This window comes from Somniosus microcephalus, chromosome 15, assembly GCF_052327205.1.
Source record: "Somniosus microcephalus isolate GS21.2 chromosome 15, FLI_Smic_1.0, whole genome shotgun sequence".
NCBI classification, from domain to species: Eukaryota; Metazoa; Chordata; class Chondrichthyes; order Squaliformes; family Somniosidae; genus Somniosus; species Somniosus microcephalus.
In genome coordinates this window covers 57,557,910-57,579,268 of record NC_141001.1, presented here as the reverse complement: position 1 = coordinate 57,579,268, position 21,359 = coordinate 57,557,910, and the positions used below count along the sequence as shown (strand labels likewise).

General features: G+C 46.4%; 1 protein-coding gene and 1 pseudogene across 3 annotated transcripts in view; one reads left to right on the top strand and one right to left on the bottom strand.

The window, feature by feature from the left end:
- Nucleotides 1-21,359, top strand: part of LOC147106753 (natural cytotoxicity triggering receptor 3 ligand 1-like) — a 744,151-nt pseudogene that overhangs the window by 340,285 nt on the left and 382,507 nt on the right.
- LOC147106758 (uncharacterized) overlaps nt 1-21,359 on the bottom strand; it is a 141,492-nt gene that overhangs the window by 105,945 nt on the left and 14,188 nt on the right. For all 3 annotated transcript variants that reach the window (XM_086007844.1, XM_086007847.1, XM_086007845.1), the window contains exon 5: nt 4,553-4,627. In XM_086007844.1, coding sequence (XP_085863970.1) covers nt 4,553-4,627 — 75 coding nt within the window. The remainder of the gene's footprint in view (nt 1-4,552; nt 4,628-21,359) is intronic.

The window sequence follows — 21,359 nt, the reverse complement described above, 5'->3', positions numbered from 1 at the left end:
AGCTAATACTTCCAGGAATTTCTGAAGTTACAATGTGTAGACATCAGAACTTGGACTACAAACAATTCTGCTTTTCATTTTCAATAATAGATAAGGCGTTTCAACAAAATTACTACCTGCATCGTTGGTTGGACATGTTGGGCTAAAAATTCAGTTGGGGCGCCAAGCTCGCCTGGGCGCCGGAATTACCGCTGCGCGCGTAGCCACTTGTGCCATCGGGATATTCAGTTTCTGCGCCCCAAATGGAAGCAGGCCGCTAAACGAGGCTTCCCGCGCCCCGCTTGGGGCGCTGAAACTGAATATCGGCGCGCAAAGTGCCGCAGCGCCACCCGCTGCGGCACGGCACGCTGCGGTACTGCAGGCCTTCCTCCCACTGTTAAGGGGGAGGTGCCTGCAACAGCGCGATCCCCGCTCGCGAGTGCCGGCAAATGAGCCCGGCACCAAGGAGAAGTGCCGGGCTCTCGGGAAACAGCCGGCAATGCCGCGGGGGGGGGGGTGTAGGAGGCCGGGGGCGGAGGTGTGGGCAGGCGGCCACCGAAAAAGCGGCCGGCCGCACCTCCACCTTAACTAGCGCCACTACCGCCACAGGTTGGCCCCTGTGTACCGGTCGCTATTTGCGGCCGGCGCGGAAGAGGCGGGCGCAACCTAATATGGCGTCCGGGGCGGTAGCGGGGCGCTGCGCACACCGATGACGTCATCGGTGGCGGCGCAGCGCTACAGGCTAACGCCGCCATTAGCGCCCCGCTAAATATCACGGTGGTTGTGGCCAGTGGCGCTAAAGCCTCTGAGTGGCCTCTTTGGGCGCAAACTGGTGGCGCAGGCCACTGAATTTCTAGGCCGTTGTCTTTCCTTGTTTCGCAGTATTGTCAGCAGCAGGGTTACTTTGTGCTCCCTTATCGCCATCATCTGTTTCTTTTATTTGCTTTGCATCCAACGCTGCACTTAAACAAAGGAAAGAAATTTCAGCCATAATATTTTCAACGCTTTCTGAGACAAGAAACCTCAACCCATTCAGACAATCTGAATTTTTGCTCCTGAAGTCCTGTAGTGCTGCTGCACCAGAGGGAAAGCAGAAAAGCAAACCCTAAATATCACCTGAACAGAGAAGACCAGATCCTCTCCTAAATGTCAGGGACAGGTCATCTACATTGGTGGGTCAGTCCACTGGAAGCTGCAAGGGTGCACGAGCGACACCCACCTTGACATCGGCCCTCAACATTGGAGTGCTACCATGTTACTATGAGGATATTAGAGGGAGCGCAGGCAGGACCCAGCGAACAGGATCATTCTTTTTTATCTTTGGCTCACACTGGATTAAGGGATACATTCTTAAAAGACAATCATTCCCCTTTTGGATCAATTAACTTTAGCGAACTGTACTCCTCTTCTGTGTGTTTCATCTTAAATAAATGATGACATTTTGAAATTTGGTCAGGTACTTTATCAATCTTATTACCGGAACTTTCCTTAGCATGTCGGGTCGGGAGCATGTGGGCCACATGGCGGTTTCGTACTGCAATGTATTGATCAGCCCGCTCCTCAGCGCGACTTTCAGTTAATGGCCCCTATTAAGGAAGATATGCGCGTTTCCCAGCCCTATTCAATGGTACGGGTCTGATGATGTCATCGATGACTCATTTCCAGCGGGGATATTTAAAGCAGCCTTGGCCACATCGTGTGGAGGGAGTATATTGGAGGATGTTGTTATTGCTGAGATTGCTAAACATGGCTTCCCAAAGACAGTGGGTTGCATTCAGGTTTTCCGATGACTCCCTACCTATTCTTGTAGAGGGAGTCAGAGCATGCAGGGAAGAGACCTCCCAAAGAGACAAAGAGAGCCTGGCTACAAATAGCTGAGGAGGTGAACAGCAGAGATGTGGTGAGGCAGACCTGGGTGCAGTGTCAGAAGCGCTTCAGTGATCTGATGAGATCAGGAACGGTGAGCGCAAAGCCACACCCACCTTCATCCTGCTGTGCCTGTCATCACATCCCCATCATTCTGCCTTCCCAAGCCTATGCCTGACATCATTATTCACACCAACATACCTTGCACATCTATGTACATACTCACATCCCCCTCTGACTAACCACCCCTCACAATCACCCTCATCCTAATGCAATCATAACAAGTAACACCACAAAAGGAGGCCATTCAGCATTGGCACCCCACTCCCTCATAGTCACTCTCAACAGATGTAACCCACACAATCCTTACACTCATGCCAGCACTCTCACTCAAACTTCTCCTCTTTCCCTCCTTGCAGGAGAAGAGAGCACACAACAACTGGGCGAGGCAGAGAACCGGAGGTGGCCCTCCATCGTTTAGAACTTTAACTCCAGCAGAGGAGGTGGCCCTGCAGGTCTCAGCAGTTGCAGAGCTGCTGGCAGTGGGACACTGAGAGCCTCTCAGCAACCTTCTTCCATTTTTTGAAACTGTTCATATTGTGATAGTTCTCAAGATTGGTGTGTATGGAACAAATATATAAAGAAAAGAAAGACTTGCATTTATATAGCGCCTTTCAAGACCACCGGACATCCCAAAGCACTTTACAGCCAATGAAGTACTTTTTGAAGTGTAGTCACTGTTGTAATGTAGGAATAACATAGGAACATGAGCAGGCCACTTGGCCCCTTGAACCTGTTCCGCCACTCAATGAGATCATAGCTGATCTGTGACCTAACCCCATATATCCACCTTTGCCCAATATCCCTTAATATCTTTGGTTAACAAAAATCTATCAATCTTAGATTTAAAATTAACAATTGACCTAACATCAATTGCCGTTTGCAGAAGAGAGTTCCAAACTTCTACCACCCTTTGTGTGTAGAAATGTTTCCTAACTTCACTCCTGAAAGGCCTGGCTGTAATTTTTAGACTATGCCCCCTAGACCTAGACTCCCCTACCAACGGAAATAGTTTCTCTCTTTGCATAGCTGTAGCATAACTTCTACTCCCTTGTATTCTAGTCCTCTAGATATAAAGGCCAGCGATCCATTAGTCTTTTTGATTATTTTCTGTTCCTGTCCATAACATTTTAATGATCTATGTACAGTAAACTCTTTCGTATCCGGCACTGACGGGACCGGGATGGTGCCGGTTGATTAAAAATTCCGTATAACGGAGAGGTATATCTACCGAGGCTATTTTTAACTCGGCCACCGCGGGAGACTCGGACTCGGCAGCATTTCTGGTTATTGAGTTGTTTTCTGAGTATCAATTTTGCCGGTTATTAGAGAATTCTAGATAATGAAGTGTCGTTTAAACAAGAGTTTACTGTACCTGGACCCCCAAGTCTCTTTGGACCTTTACTGTTTCTAGATTTTAACCATTTTGAAGGTACTCTGATCTATCCTTTTTAGGTCCAAAGTGGATGACCTCACATTTGCCTACATTGAAATTCATTTGCCACCCACATTTTTGCACATTTGCTTAATCTATTAATACCTCTTTATAATTTTATGCCTCCATCTACACTGCTTACAATGCTGCCTATCTTTGTGTCATCGGCAAACTTGGATATGTGGCTTTCTATCCCATCATCTAAGTCGTTAATAAGTATGGTGAATAGTTGAGGCCCCAAAACAGATCCTTGCGGGACACCACTAGTCATATCCTGCCAAATAGAGGACCTGTCCATTGTCCCTACTCTCTCTCCTGCCGCTTAGCCAATTTCCTAATCAGGGCAATAATTTGCCTTCAGTTCCAAGAGCTTCAACTTTAGTTAACAGTCTCTTATGAGGGACTTTATCATAATATATAAGATCTGGTACAAATCAGGAATTGGTCAAAATCCAGATATTATTACAAAAACAAAAATCAAGGTTATAATTCAAACAAATAGTGTTTAGGAACACACACAATAAGAACCATTACATCCAGTTCCATTCTTATTATAGCCAGTGGTGAGATTCCACCTCAATGAGATGGAAACTTCCAGGTTGCCTTTTTTTCTTCTTATATTACACTGACATTGACTATGTTTGGAAGCAATAAAATTTAGAAACATAGAAGATAGGAGCAGGAGTAGGCCATTCGGCCCTTCGAGCCTACTCCACCATTCAACGAGATCATGGCTGATCATCCAAACCCTAGCACCCGGTCCCTACACCGACAGCCATCCCACCCAAGCCCTATCCCTGTAACCCCGTAACCCCACGTATTTAATCCCCCCTAACACTAAGGGTCAATTTTTATCATGACCAATCAACCTAACCCGTACATCTTGGGACTGTGGGAGGAAACCGGAGCACCCGGAGGAAACCCACGCAAACACGGGGAGAATGTGCAAGCTCCACACAGACAGTCACCCGAGGCCGGATTTGAACCCGGGTCCCTGGCGCTGTGAGGCAACAGTGCTAACCACTATGCCACCGTGCTGCCCATTTGAGTCCATTTAGACTATTAAATTTGGATACACTTGCCCCTTTGAATTTGGAGAACGGAAACTTTCCTCTTCAAATCTAAAGCCTATGTTTACCTGAAGGATGTACTACTTGAGATCTAGATGGAAAAGTGAAAAATATTGTGCAATACAAATGGCTAATGGTTTACCTGCTTCAATTTCTGGTACTTCTGTCTCTTCATTGTTCATAATTGCTTTGTTTTCTTCATCCTCTACATTGTCGTCTAGAAAGAATGAAAGAAAGACATGCATTTATATACAGCCTTTCATGACCACCGGACATAACAATGTGTTTTATAGCCAATGGAGAACTCTTCTGAAGTGTAGTCACTGTTGTAATGTAGGAAATGCGGCAGCAAATTTGCACACAGCAAGCTCTCACAAACAACAATGTGATAATGACCAGATAATCCGTTTTAGTGATGTTGGTTGAGGGATAAATATTGGCTAGTACACTGAGGATAACTCCCCTGCTCTTCTTCGAAATAGTGCCATGGGATCTTTTCCGTCCACCTGAGAGATCAGTTTAACATCTCATCCAAAAGATGGCACCTCCAACAGTGCAGCACTCCCTCAGTACTGCACTGGAGTGTCAGCCTAGATTTCTGTGCTTAAATCTCTGGAGTGGGACTAGAATAGAATATAAATGTCAAGATTTCAAGAAATTAAACATTTCATAATTTAATAAAGAATTAACTGTTAACTTACATAATCTATATATTATTAAAACTGGTATGTCCTGGCATCTTTCTACTCAAAAGACCTTTGTCAACAGTACATATGAGGTTTGCATTGTTAATTGTGTCCACATTTTTTTTATTCATTCACAGGATGTGGACGTCGCTGGCAAGGTCAGCCTTTATTGCCCATCCCTAATTGCCCTCGAGAAGGTGGTGTTGAGCTGCCTTCTTGAATAGGGCGTCAGTGACTAAGGTGACATCAGGAAAAAATAGAAAAAAGTCAAAGCTAAAGGCACTATATCTGAATGCACAAAACATTCGCAACAAAATAGATGAATTTGTAAGAATAAGCCATTTGCTGTAAATATTTACCGTAACTTGACCAAAACTGAAAACAAACTTGACTACATTTTGGTATACCAGCATGCTTTGGGAAGTTGAGGGGCTCCTGTGAGAACAGACTATTGAACTGTGGAAACATCTTCAGACTTTGGAATGTAATCTTGAAGGCCCATGGATGCCTAACGGGCTAGTGATAAGAGGATCTGAGAAACAACTGATGACCATTGTGCCGTACAGTTAGGGACACATACGCAGTGGGAGGGTTGAAAATTTTGGGGTATAACAGGTGCTGTTTCAAGACACTGCTGCAGTCGGAAAGGATAATTACTAGTTCTAGCTCCTTTAGGGCTACCCCGGATCAGGCATATTCCCCAGACGTTCACTTTCAACTAAAGTTTGAGGTAGCCAAATCCAAAAGATGCTGAATTGGGTCTAAAAGTCCACACTATCTGAAGATGTTACCGTCCTCCAGATAGCACTTTTAATAAGTTTAGCTAGACTGTAACATTCCAGATATTATGAGGGTCCATAAAACTCCATCAGAATTCTGCAACTCCTCACCAAAGAGTGTACAGAGATTGAGTTCGCGAGTTTGATACAGAAGTAATATGTGAGACAATTCTAAAAAAATATCGATTTATTAAAGAACCGACATGTAATTACAGTAGGTGTTTCGATCGCAACATTAACAGTTCCAAAAAGCGTAAGCTTTTACAATCTTATTATCAGAGATCCTTATTCTCAAATCTTAACTTCGTTACATTTTTACATTTCTTAGTCTTATTCCAGGATATCCACCAAAATCAAATACAGTACAATACCTTGATCCCCGAGGTACAAAGAGTTGTAGACTTACAGAGCTTGCCTCTGAAGCTGAGAATCGCTTTGCCCTTTACAGCAAGACTATCATCCCATTTGAAAGTTCAATACTTATATCCTTTCTCAGTGGTATTTCCTTTGAAGTTTTCTGCTGATGTAAGCTAATTATCTCTAGTCATTTTTCTGCTGACCCCTGCTATTCTTACAGTCAGTTCAGATGGTAGCATTAAGAATTGTGTCTCTACTTTAGCTGACAACTATGTGTGCAGGATGTGTATCCAGCTGCAGCTACTGGCAGACCACATTGCGGTGCTGGAGCTGCGATTGGATACATACTGGACCATTCGCGAGGCTGAGGACGTCGTGGTTATCACGTTTGATCAGTTGGTCACACTGCAGGCAAAGGTTGGACAGGCAGAAAGGGAATGGGTGACCAACAGACAGAGTACTAGGCACAGGCAGGTAGTGCAGGGGTTCCCTGTGGACATCCCCCTCTCAAACAGATACACCACTTTGAGTACTGTTGGGGGGGATGGCTTATCAGAGGAAGGCAGCAGCAGCCAATGTCCTGGCACCAGGGGTGGCTCTGCTGCACAGGACGGGAGGAAAAAGAGGGGTAGAGCTATAGTAATAGGGGATTCTATTGTAAGGGGAAGAGATAGGCATTTCTGCGGCCGCAAACGAGACTCCAGGATGGTGTGTTGCCTCCCTGGTGCAAGGGTCAAGGATGTCTCAGAGCGGCTGCAGAACATCTTGGAAGGGGAGGGTGAACAGCCAGTTGTCATGGTGCATATAGGTACCAACGATATAGGTAAAAAGCGGGATGAGGTCCTAAAAGCTGAATATAGGGAGTTAGGAGGTAAATTAAAAAATAGGACCTCAAAGGTAGTAATCTCAGGATTGCTACCAGTGCCACGTGCTAGTCAGAGTAGAAATAGAACAATATTTCAGATGAATACGTGGCTAGAGGAATGGTGCAAGGGGGAGGGATTCAAATTCCTGGGACATTGGAACCGGTTGTGGGGGAGGTGGGACCAGTTCAAACCGGACGGTTTGCACCTGGGCAAGGCCGGGACCGATGTCCTAGGGGGAGTGTTTGCTAGTGCTCTGGGGGAGGGTTTAAACTAAAATGGCAGGGGGTTGGGAACCTCAGCAGGGGGACAGAGGAAAGGGAAACAAGGATAAAAGCAAAAGATAGGAAGGAGAAAAACAAAAGTGGCAGTCAGAGAAATTAATGGTTGAAATCAAACATGGCCACAGTAAATAATGATTCTAATAGGTCTAAGAGCGTTAAAAAAACAAGCCTGAAGGCTTTGTGTCTTAATGCAAGGAGCATTCGTAATAAGGTGGATGAATTAGCTGCGCAAATAGAGGTAAAAGAATATGATTTGATTGGGATTACGAAAACATGGCTCCAGGGTGGCCAAGGCTGGGAACTCAACATCCAGGGGTATTCAATATTCAGGAAAGATAGGCAAAAAGGAAAGGGAGGTGGGGTAGCATTGCTAGCGATTAACACAATTGTAAGGAAGGATATTAGCTCTGATGATGTGGAATCTGTATGGGTAGAACTGAGAAATACCACGGGGCAGAAAACGTTAGTGGGAGTGGCATATAGACCTCCAAACAGTAATGCGGAGGTTGGGGATGGCATTAAAAGGGAAATTAGAGAAGCGTGCAATAAGGGCACAGCAGTCATCATGGGTGACTTTAATCTACATATAGATTGGGCTAACCAAATTAGTAACAATACTGCGGAGGAGGAATTGCTGGAGTGTTTAAGGGCGGTTTCCTGGACCAATATGTCGAGGAACCAACCAGAGATCAGGCCATCTTAGACTGGGTATTGTGTAACGAGAAAGGATTAATTAGCAATCTTGTTGTACGAGGCCCCTTGGGTCGGAGCGATCATAATATGATCGAATTCTTCATTAACATGGAGAATGAAGTAGTCGACTCAGAGACTAGGGTCCTAAATTTAAATAAAGGAAACTACGATGGTCTGAGGCGCGAGTTGGGTAGGATTGATTGGGGAATGTCACTCAAAGGGTTGACGGTGGATAGGCAATGGCAAACATTTAAAGACCGCATGGATGACCGACAGAATTTGTTCATCCCAGTTTGGCATAAAAATAAAACAAAAAAGGTGACTCAACCGTGGCTAACAAGGGAAATTAGGGACAGCATAAGATCCAAGGAGAGGACATATTAATTGGCCAGAAAAGCAGTAAACCTGAGGATTGGGAGCAGTTTAGGATTCAACAAAGGAGGACAAAGGGATTAATTAAGAAAAGGAAAATAGAATATGAGAGTAAGCTTGCAGGGAACATAAAAACTGACTGTAAAAGCTTTTATAGATATGTGAAGAGAAAAAGATTGGTGAGGTCAAGCGTAGGTCCCTTGCAGTCAGAATCAGGGGAATTTATAATGGGGAACAAAGAAATGGCAGACCAACTAAATACATATTTTGGTTCTGTCTTCACAAAGGAGGACACAAATAACCTCCCAGAGACGTCGGGGAACATAGGGTCTGATGAAAGGGAGGAACTGAAAGAAATCAGTATTTGTAGGGAAATGGTGTTAGGGAAATTGATGGGATTGAAGGCCGATAAATCCCCAGGGCCTGATAATCTACATCCTAGGGTACTTAAAGAAGTGGCCCTAGAAATAGTAGATGCATTGCTGATCATCTTCCAGCATTCGATGGAATCTGGAACAGTACCCATGGATTGGAAGGTAGCTAATGTTACCTCACTATTCAAAAAAGGTGGTAGAGTGAAAACGGGGAATTATAGACCAGTAAGCCTAACATCGGTAGTGGGGAAAATGCTAGAGTCCATTATAAAAGATGTAATAGCAGAGCACTTGGAAAACAGTGACAGGATTGGACAAAGTCAACATGGATTTACAAAAGGTAAATCGTGCTTGACTAATCTACTGGAATTTTTTGAGGATGTAACTGGTAAAATAGATAAGGGAGAACCAGTGGATGTGGTGCATTTGGACTTTCAGAAGGCTTTCGATAAGGTCCCGCATAAGAAATTAGCGTGTAAAGTTAAGGGACATGTGATTGGAGGCAAGGTATTGACTTGGATAGAGAACTGCTTGACAGACAGAAAGCAAAGAGTTGGAATAAACGGGTCTTTTTCCGAGTGGCAGGCAGTGACTTAGTGGGGTACCGCAGGGATCAGTCCTTGGACCCCAGCTATTCACAATATATATTAATGATCTAGACAAGGGAACTAGATGTAATATCTCCAAATTTGTAGACGACACAAAGCTGGGTGGGCGTGTGTGATGTGAGGAGGATGCCGAGAAACTCCAGGATGATTTGGACAGGTTGGGTGATTGTGCAAAAACATGGCAGATGCAATATAATGTGGATAAATGTGAGGTTATCCACTTTGGTGGCAAAAACAGGAAGGCAGATTATTATCTGAATGGCAATAGATTAGGAGAAGGGGAAGTGCAACGAGACCTGGGTGTCCTTCTGCACCAGTCGCTGAAGGTAAGCATGCAGGTGCAGCAGGCGGTTAAGAAGGCAAATGGCATGTTGGCCTTCGTAGTGAGAGGGTTTGAGTACAGGAACAAGGATGTCTTGCTGCAGTTATACAGGGCCTTGGTGAGACCACATCTTGAGTATTGTGTGCAGTTTTGGTCACCTTATCTGAGGAAGGATGTGCTTGCCATGGAAGGAGTGCAGCGAAGATTCACCAGGCTGATACCTGGGATGGCAGGAATGACGTATGAGGAGAGATTAGGTCGATTGGGCTTGTACTCGCTGGAGTTTAGAAGAAAGAGAGGGAATCTCATTGAAACTTATAAAATTCTTACAGGACTGGACAGATTAGATGCAGGAAGGATGTTCCCGATGGTCGGGGAGCCCAGAACCAGGGGTCACAGTCTAAGGATAAGGGGTAGGCCATTTAGGACAGAAATGAGGAGGAATTTCTTCACCCAGAGAGTGGTGAACCTGTGGAATTCTCTACCACAGAAGGCAGTAGAGGCCAATACATTAAATATATTCAAGAAGGAGTTGGATATATTTCTTAAGGCTAAAGGGATCAAGGGGTATGAGGAGAAAGCAGGGACCGGCTACTGAATTTGGATGATCAGCCATGATCACATTGAATGGCGGAGCAGGCTCGAGGGGCCGAATGGCCTACTCCTGCTCCTATCTTCTATGTTTCTATGTTGCTATATGTGTTCGAAGCTTATCATAAAAATGGTGTGACAGCAGATGCATCTATTTGATGTCATTCTTACCAAGGTCTTCTGTTTGTGTCTTTTTACGACGTGTAAATTAAAACACCTCAACCGGGTGCACCATTGTCTTCTTAGTTACCTCAGCTGGTTGCAACACAGAATCGTGTCTCCTGTGTTTAATTTGATGTCATTTTTACAAAGGCATATGTTTCTTAATTTTACGTGTTTCTTTCTGAAGTGTGATTGAGAATACCTTGACAGGGTGTACCAGTGTGCTCTTTCCAAAGCTTCAGTCTTCAGGAGCTTCCAACCTCCTGTTTCAATAAGGTTATTGATTCAGTGTCAACAACTTACCTTATCTCAATAGCCTGTTTGCTGTTTACAGCTTTAGATTGTTGAGGCTTCCAGATTTCCAAACCCAGTTTGTCATGTTTTAATAAAGCCACAATTATTTCATAGAATGGTGTATTTTTCTGAATATGGTTTATTGCTTCACAGTCAGTTGCCAGAAATCATACGTCTAGTCACAGTCGAATTGACCACTCATTGGTGTTAGTATATATGTGGTTTTGTTTTGCTTGAGCTTAAAGTAAAGGTATAGCTCTGTGTATGTTTAGGTATCATTGGGAATTATTACACGTTACAAGACTATCGGATTACTTGTAATCTCTTGCTGATGTTTAAGTAAAAGAGGTTTTCACAGGTTCATTGGGTTTTGTGTTGTCTGCTTGATGGGTCTGAACTTTGGAAACTGTTTGACGGGGCAAGGGGCAATTTCTGCACATCTTACAGATTCATGGCGCCCGAACAGGGATCTGTTCGGAGCAGACAATGGCAAAGACAATGGACGAGTTAGTCACTAAGCATGTGGGGGGCAAGTTACCCCTTCGAGAGGGGTGGGTACGGGTCATTATAGACGGTGATGATCCGGTATTAGAGGCTGTACAGTGGACACAAGGGTTCACGTGTCGGCTGGGGTTAATGAAATCCATTTGGTTGTTGGCCTACCAAAGGCAAGTTAAGAATGACGAATGTACAAAGATTAAGTTACGAAAGGAAATAGCAGATATGGCAGAGAAAGCCAGTGACTTCTGAAGGGATTAGAGGAGAAAGGGAGAGCAAGAGAAGGCTTGAGGAAAAATTTGAGAAGGAAAAGGAAAGGTGGGTTAATAAAAAACACTACCTTGAGAGCCAGGTGATAAATAATCAGAATCAGTGTGACGTGAGGTCATTGGAAGAAGCAGATCAGAGGCACTCGGCACAGCAGGCTGAAAGGGCCAATGAGATCCTGAAAGCCGCATATAGGGTTCTTCAGAAACAGATTTCTGAAGATCGGGTTGCTCGAGGGGATCACACTGAATGCAAAAAGATTAAGGAGTTGGAGGATAAATTACAGGTCCAGAGAGGCATAGTGTGTGCCATGACCCCAATTTCAGGAGAAGAAGAATCAGAAAGTGGAGAAAGGGATAGTGAACGTGATGAAGGTAAAGTGGAGATAGAGCAGGGGCCGAGTTGTGACCCACCAGAGGGGGTTTGAGCCCCACCTATGGCCCTGATGCGCCAAAAACGGTATCAGGCACCGGCTGAGGGTGCGGGAGCAGGAGACTTAGGGGTGCTCGATCGGGAGTTTGTGATTCCGTATAATACGGAGGATTTAAGGAAAATGTCCAGTAGTATGAATAAGTTGGAGCTGGGAGGGGATCCACAATGGCATTATCTAGAGGTGGAACAAGTGACTGGTTTGAACAACTTGGATGAGGAAGAGGAAAAGCGCTTACTGCTATTCACTTTAAGCCCCAGTGTTTATGCAGGGTGGCAGGAGACTTTGAAGGGCTGAAGGTGAGGATTGCCCAGGTGACAGGGAAAAGGGGATCCTTTAAAAGCTATAGCAGATGTAGAGCAGGGTCCAAATGAGACTCCGGCAGCATTTGCTGACAGACTGTGGCCCACATATCAAGCAACGATGGGAGGGGCACTAGGACCTAGAGGACAGTTAGCAGGAGCAGCACGCAACCACTGGCTGCGTGCTTTGATTTCTCACAGTCTCCTGTACTTACAAGCTGCTATGTAAGATTTTGATCCAGAAGATAGGGAAAATACAGAGGCTAAAGTTGTGAGGAAAATGATCCTGCACTTTGAGGCGCGCCAGACAGATAAAAGGAATACCTGAGTAATGAATAAGTCAAAGGGCAAGGTTCATGAAATGAAAGGGGGAACCCCGTGGAGATGTCAGCAGGAAGGGACTGTGCCAGAGAGGGGAGGGTTATGTTATAACTGTGGTGAAAAGGGACATCTTATGCGTTATTGTAAGAAACCTAAGAAAGGACAGGCTGAGGCTCCGCAACCGGCAGAGCCGTAACCTAGCGCCCCCAATTATGAGGAGTTGGTCAAACTGCTTGCTAAGACTATAAGGGAGCTTGATATTCCACAAGGGAAAATCTACGCAGTCCATGGGGAGGACCACGGGGAAACTCGAGCATGACGGGGCCGCACCCAGCCCGAGTACCTGTGTCCACTCATGATTGGGGAAGACCATGTGTAGACATCGTGATTGAGGGAGAGAGAGGGGACTATTTGGTAGACATTGGAGCATCAAGCACGGTAGTCCACTCTCCCTCCCCGATATTGTCTCCCTGGTTAAGCGAACCCCCTATGTATTGGGTGGTTTTACAGGCAACTCAACGGCTGGGGCGGTGTCAAGACCTTAGAGTTTTAAGGTAGGGCCCCTCCAAACAAATTGGACGTGTATACTGATGAAATGGGATCAGCCAGGAATGGGAGTGTTGGGCTCTGATTGGATGTTAGCCCACAATGTGATCGTGGATAAGATTAATAACTGTTTGTGGGGGGGGGGATCATGGCGAGGAAGTAATGGTTATACCCCCGCGCCGGGCCCTATGACTTAGAAACACTAATGGCTAAAGTGCCCGAAAGATATCAAACCATAGTGTGGGACGCCATGGGAGATTCTGCTACCCATAACATGATTATGGCAGGGTAGCAGGAGTCGAGGTGCGAGTGGGGGGAGAACCCATGTCCCAGCCCCAGAAACAGTATACATTCCCCAGGGAAGCTAAAAAGGATCTGGAAAAAGCTGTTGTGTCCTTGGTGGAACAAGGGGTATTGAGACCTATTGCGACGCATGTTAACTCCCCGATTTGGCCGGTAAAGAAACCGGACAACTCTTGGCAGATGACTGTAGATTACAAGGTTTTGTATAAAAACATTCCTGCTTGTGCTCCCGCGGTAGCAGCCGTGGTTGATCTGATTGGCAATATTCCAAGCTCTGCCACGGTGTTCACAGTGTTGGACATATCAAATGGGTTCTGGTCGATTCCCTTGCACCTGGAGGACCAGTACAAGTTTGCTTTTACATTTAAGGGACAGCAATATGCGTGGACGTGTCTGTCACAAAGATTCCACAATAGTTTTACAAAAAGAAAATACTGCAGATGCTGGAAATCCGAAATAAAAACGGAAAATGCTAGAGATACTCAGAAGGTCAGGCAGCATCTGTGAAGAGATGTCTCTTTCTCTCTTCACAGATGCTGCCTGACCTGCTGAGTATCTCCAGCATTTTCTGTTTTTATTCCACAATAGTCTTCTGGACTCAACATCGAGTTCAACAATTTCAGACCATAGCCTCTGTCCCTATCTTTTTCTTCTCTCTTACATGGCAGCTGTCGATCATTCTGCCATCGCCATTTACACTTCATCTAGAGTCATCTTTTCTTTCTTAACATGTCCCATTATCATCTCCTTTTGCCTTGCACCATCATCCCTTTTGTCTCTTAATCTCTCCTGCCTTCCATCCTATCACAGACTTTGGAGGAAAAATTCGGTTGCTTTGCGCCCTAAGAGGGTGATAATGGGACGCAACACAACTAGCGCCCGGGCACGGCAATGTTTGCGCCGCTCGCGAAATTGACCAGAGTTTTTGCAGCGACGTTAAACACTACTGCCACGATCTCCTGCGCCGGCAGATCATGACATCAGTCGCGCGTGCAACACCCCGGTAGCTCCCTGGATCGGATATTGAGTCGCGCCCCCTTCCTTTCCGCCTGCCGCTAGCATCGACAGGTTGAGGGGAACGCTTTGCAGTCGGTAAGGGGCTGGGGGAATGCTATTTAAAGGCACCATCTTCCTGCCTTTTTTTGTGGGAGACATTCTTGCATGACGCATTCTGAGAAAGAGAGAGAGAGACTTCTGGAGAGATTCAACGCTGTGTGAAGGAGCTTTGGATACTGAGCAGCACTTTGCAGGTTCTTTTTGATTTGACCTTCCTTGCATCGATTTAGAAGAGACTATGGGGGAGACTCTGAGCTCTTTCCCTGGGCCTCTCCATTGTTCTTTCCAGCAGAATTCAAGTGGAGGTCTATCCAGGCCGAGATTCAAGGCTGCAATGAGCAGGGTGTGGCTGGAGAGCAAGATCGACCCTCCCCTTTAAGAACTGGCCGGCGCCAGTGTATCTGTATTCCATTGCTAACTAACATCACCTGAGCTTCGCCTGCGATCTGAGTTAGCGCCTTGCTCCTCGCCGTTAGCGCCTTAAGAGAGGTGTGCAGCGCCTGATGTAGCGCTCCAATCACCTCCAGGGGTGATAGAAGCCAAGTTTGCAGTCGGAGGCGATAATTTGCGTTAGGCGCTAAATTTTGCGCCCGGCCGATAATTACGCCCCAAACAGGGCGATACATTGTTTCTAGCACCTTTCCTTTTGTTCTTTCCTCCCCTCCCCCCTTTCCCTGCCCCTACACTTGCTTAAAAACCTGTTCCATCTCCAACTTTTTCCAGTTCTGATGAAGGGTCATCGACCTGAAACATTAACTCTGTTTCTCTCTCCACAGATGCTGCCTGACCTGCTGAGTATTTCCAGCATTTTCTGTTTTTATTTCAGATTTCCAGCATCCGCAATATTTTGCTTTTCCACAATAGTCCATCTATTTTCCATCAGTGTATAGCTCACTGTCTATCAAAATTTAGTTGATCAGGTCAGCTTGTACAATATGTAGATGAACTATTGCTGTTCACAGACAGTGAGAGTGAGCATGAGGAATTGCTGCAGGAGCTGTTAGAATTGCTTGCAGCCGCAGATTTTTAAATAAACCCCAAGGGGTCGATTTTCCTGAAGCTGTCGGGAAGAAGGTGGGACTACAACTTTCGGGTTTTAGACCCACCTACTTTGACGTCCGGCCAATCTGCGCAATTTTCCCTTGATTGACCTTGTTGAGCCCGCCCAGCGGGCTCAGCAGGCCAATTAAGGGCCACCCGGCAACAGGTGACGTCACAGACTGCAATTTCATCTGTCAAGAGTTCTTGACAGATGAAATATCAGTGTTTCACAGCTGTTTGAAGCTGTGAAACACTGACAGTCTGAGTTCTAACCTGAGTCCTTCTGCACAGACTCAGTTAGAACTCTCAGCAGCACTCAAAGCTGAAGGCTGTCACTTTTCACAGATCGCAGCCGTTCAGCTTTAAGTGCCAGCTGAGTGATGGACTCCCGACGGCTACAGGAAGAAAGGCTGTTAAGGTAAGTACAGGTAAGTAAAAGTTCTTTACACACTTTAGACACACCAAACACACTTACCTTTGCACTCATGCACCCATCACTCACCTGAGCACCGACATCGCGACCCCTCCAACTCCTTCAACCCGACGACCCGCCTGCTCTAACCTGGCGTGGTTTGGAGCCGTCGGGAATCCCACACGAAACCCCTCAAAATAGGGATTAAGCTAAAAACTACCTGTTAACAGGCAGTTAACAGGCAGTTAACTGGCACTAATCCCTTCCCGCCTGGTTTCGGCGGGTCCCAGTGCGGGGCGGGTACCCACCGCCCCTGAAACTTGCGTGGGGCGGGGTTTTGGGCGGGATGGTGTCGGGACCCCCAAATTCGGGATTTGCCCCCCCCCCCCCCCACACGCCTGAAACCCCGCCTGACGGCTCCAGGAAAATCGACCCCCAAGAAGGCACAGATAGGACAACGGGATGGTCAGTTTCTCAGGCTAACTCTTTGACCAGGAGAGCGCGCTATAGATGATGTGAAGCATAAAACGGTCCAGGAACTGCCCCGCCTGGGGTCGGTAACTGCTCTCCGATCATTCCTGGGTCTAACGGGATACTGTAGAGAATTCATTGAGAATTATGCAGCCACAGTGGCTCCTCTGCTGAGATTGCTTAGAAAAGGAGTTGATTGGGAAAAGGGTTAGACCTGAAACGTCGATTCTAATTTCTCTCCACGGATGTGGCCTGCTGAGTTTTTCCAGCATTTTCTGTTGTTATTTTAGATTGGGAATGGGATGAGCATTGTAAGAAGACATTTGTACAGTTGAAACAGGACCTACTGGGAGCGATAGACCATACAAAGGACTTTTTTCTTGAGGTAGCAGCGACAGATGCCAGTCTGGATGCTGTTTTAATGCAGGAAGTAAATGGACGGCTGAGACTCATAGCCTCTGCCTCCACAGTAATAACCAAGGTTCTACCTGTGAGAGGCATTTGCTTGCCACATTCTGGGCAGTAAGACATTTTGCCATATTCACGGGAACCCAGCCCATCACTCTCCTCACCCGCCACACACCAACCCGCTCCTGTTAGAAGGCCGAATTAAAGAGGGAACGGTGTCAAGCACCCGGGTAGCTGCATGGACCCTACAGTTAGAAGGGGTGGATCGGAGAGTAAGAACACTAAGCGAGCCAAAGCTAGCAGCTAACCTTAATTATCAGGGCGGATCTCAAAACCTGTATGTTAGAGGGGGTGTGGGAGACAGAGGGCAGATTTAAATCCTATATGCACCCTGAGGGAAGAGATATATATTTGGATGGGTCCAGTTTTGTGGAGAAGGTGGAATTTATTACCCACAAACAAGGGTGGAAGTGACGATTAATTTGCCCACTACTCTTAGTTCTCAACAGGCAGAATTGGCAGCCGTAACATATGTAGTAACGCATCCCACTGAGTTTCCCCCACTGTATACAATCTGTTCTGACTCCATGTTCACCTCTAATGCCTGTACGGAATATTTGCCGATTTGGGCTACAAGAGGTTTTACCTCCGCGGATGGCAAACCGTTAGTTACCGCACCAATGCTGGCGACTATCGTGGAAGCCCTAGGAAAGGGAGGGGAGGATTATTACATAAATAAAGTAAAAGCACATTCTAAAACTGAGCCCAGATGGGAGTGGAACAAAAGAGCAGACGAATTAGCGAGGGCGGGGGCGGAACGAGGTGTCCCATGGGACCCGTATCAATCAGGAATGGTGACAACCGTCACCCCGGTGGCCGATACCGTCCCGCTCCCTCCGGATCTTAAAACGGTACAGTTAGACGATTTAGTATTGAAGACTGTCCTTAGAGAAAAGGAGGCAGGGCATCTGTGGAAGGACCCTACGGTGCCAGCGATGTGGAGGTTAGGGAAGGAATGTTGTTCAAAGGGGATAAATGGATAGTGCCTGAGGGATTTCAGGAGAAATTTATGCAGCTCGCCCATGGGGGACCAGGGGCCAGGCACCCCAGACCTGAGACGACCTGGAAGCGGGTCGAGGAGGTGGGGTGGTGGCCTCATCTGAAGGAAGACAGAGAGGATTACTGTAAAAGCTGTTTAGTGTGTGCTGCTAATAATCCTGACCCACATAAGAGGAAGGCTCTCCTCAGACATATCATTCGACCAACAGGACCAGTGTGTCCAGATAGATTTTATCGGACCCTTGCCCACCACCAAAAAAGGCAATAAATACTGTTTAGTTTTGGTGGATAATTTCACAAGTGGGTAGAAGCCTTCCCGTGCAAGTCGGCCACAGCATTGTGGATGGCCAAGACCCTAGTTAGGGAGATATTTTCCAGATGGGGTCTCCCTCGAGTGGTAGAGTCAGACCAAGGGAGTCATTTTACAGGTCAGGTAATGCAAGCCACTCTGAAGTTGCTTGGGATTGAAGGGAAATGGCACGTAACCCACAACCCGCAGTCATCGGGGATTGTGGAAAGAATGAACCAAAGTTGGCCCTGCGAAAGGAATTAAACGAACAGCACACTAAGTGGGATGAGGTACTCCCCCTAATCCTTATGGGGATACGTAGTAACAGAGCCAAAGGAACAGGTCACTCCCCTCATGAATTGGTAACGGGGAGACCCATGCGAACCCCCAAACACCTGTTGGTCCCCACTCTGACTGATAAACAAATTAAGGAGGTGGCTCGGGAAAAATTCCTCAGTAACCTGTGGGGAACTTTAAAAGAACTGAACTAGAGGGCTGCCCACAACATTGGGAAGGCACATCGACACAACCGATTACATCTGGCTCCGAGTAAACGTCAGGAGTGGGAAGTAGGGAGCCAGGTAATGGTATGAAACTATGCGAGGGTGGGTGTCTTTGAACCCCTATACAAGGGGCCGTATTGCATTGTTGATAAAGCTAGTCCCATGGTGTATGCAGTTAAGTTGCCTAAGAAAATTAAATGGTTTGATATTAACCAGATGAAGCTTTTTCAGCCCACTAGCAGGTCCAGAAGACAACAAGCCACGATTATGAGCATGGTGCGCTGGATTTATCCTCTCCAGTGGGATGATGAAGAAGGGGTGTCGAATAGGACACCCCCACCCAATGAGGTGCCCTTACCTGAAGGGGCGCCTCCACAGGTACAGTATGATCCAAATGAAGGTGGACAGGACATGGGAGCTGTAGAAACCTCCTCGTCCCCTGGTCCGGAACTAGCTCCACAGAGGAGTCCAGCAGCCCCCTCCTACCCCACGGTGCCATAGTAAAAGAAATAAAAAGACACCCTTGAGGTATTATCAGTGGTAGGAGTGAGAAAATTATCCAATGCAGCAAAATAAAAGTAGGAAGCCCCGTTTTGTTTTGTTTTGTTTTTAAAATAAAATACATCAGTATTAAGAGTCTGAACTAATGGGTGTACCTAGGGTGCAAGGCCCGGAGTAACACTCCGTTTTTGTCCCCTTCCCCTACAGGCAAGGACCAGGCAAGGGAAGATGGGGAGACTATTTTGGATGCTGTGCAGTATAACGCTCCACCTTGGAGAGGCAACAGCAACGCACGGGGCGGCATCCAACAGTTTGAGTTACAACAGTCACATTACTATTGTCCCAGCAACGTCACCCCTAGGCACCGCCCAGGAGATCTCTCTCCAGTCCATTACGGGTACATGTGAAACCAGTTGTTTGGGAAGGATATGGGTAACCACTCATGTGATTCGAGGAGGATGGGGAATATGTGTAAAGTGTAAGAGTGGGACTACAAGTCAGCTGCGTGTATGGTTCATTCAGGCAAAAGCAGGTGACAATACTAGTTACCACCAGATAGGGGATCCTTGGGGGAACCCCGGGAGTCCAACTCAATCAGAAAGCAATGGAGATACTATGCTATGTTGGCCACGATGGGTGGTAAGAGCATGAGGGTATATATGGGTGCATAAACCCTTCAGTGACGCCATGTAACCACACTTTCATGTCCACGGAGCCGCTTTGTGGAGCTCCCATCCACTGGATAGGCGGGAAAAGTATCCAAGCGAATGGAATAGATGACAGGGGTCCCTACCAATGGTTTGTGGACGGGGAGGGAAGGCCGTGTAGGGGTCCGAAGGGTTGCACGCATTATCATGTGCAGGAATGTAAAAACGGAATAATACACATGGTGGAATTAAAAGTCCATCCTAAACTTCCCCTCTCTACGAATAAAACTCAACCGTGGGAAGAACAACAAGAAACCCAGGTTGTCTGCCCCAAACACACCCTGGGACCGACAAATGGGTTAGTGGTAATCCCAACTCGGATGATATTGTACCATGATGTGCACCATGAGGTGGTGCCGGTAATATTGAATCTGACTGAGATGGGACTACCGAACTGGTGCAAGCCAGAAACAGCACGGTTATATGAGAGGATGATGCTGGAATTAATAGAGGGATTTTGGGAAAGGCCCAGCACAACAATGGCGGAATCGGATTTAGAGCATTTAGATCGCAAGGGCTCAGGGAATGGTAATGGACTTAACGATATCCTGGGGAAAATAGTACCAAGATCATTGAAGAAAATTATGTCATTTATGGGATTAAAGGGGACCATATCAGAAGGTGGCGGGGTCTGATAAATGATGTAGTCTTGATATGGCTAATTTGGATCAATCTGTAAAGGAAGTTAGAAATCGTTTAAGGGAAATTTTGAACAAAATGAATGGTCTGAAACAGGAGGAATTAAAGGAAGAATTAAAGGAGGACCAAATTATGACCATTCATCTGCAGGACATGGTTAAACATTTAGAATCCCATGCTAAAAGATAAATCAAATTTTAAAGGAGGATCGAAAGGCCTCTAGTGAGGCTGTGCGAAATGATGTGTGTGTAATGTATGGATCTTCGTTAGTGGAACAAGTCCGTGAAAACCTGCAGAGCATTGTTGAAGGGAAGCTACCCTCGTGGGTGACTGACACCTGAGGGCAATTTCCACTTACAGTACCAGTTTACCATGAATGTGTGTGAAGTCAGGGGGTTGGTACAGGTGTACCCGGTGAAACCTGAATGCCAGTTACAGGAACAGAACAACGTCACCCTGTTAGGAATGGTATTGTATTACCCCATTCTGCCTGAAAAGGTGTCCCCAGATCCTCTGTTCCGCGTGGAGAACATAGGAGTACGTCAGGGAGATCACTTAATAAGGTATGACGAACCCCCGAAGTACGTAACCCGAGTGGATGGGACCACTTGGGTGGCCGCAGATTTCACCGGGTGTGCGCAAGCTCGGGACACATTCATCTGCCCTTATGACGTGGTAGAACACGAAGCCCCTGCGTGCTGGTTTGATTGGGATGGGATAGAATGGAACTGCACCATGAAAGTGATTGCAGGACAGCATTTCTCTGTACAATCTGTGTACCGAGGGAAGGGTGAAGATTGCCACTATGCAC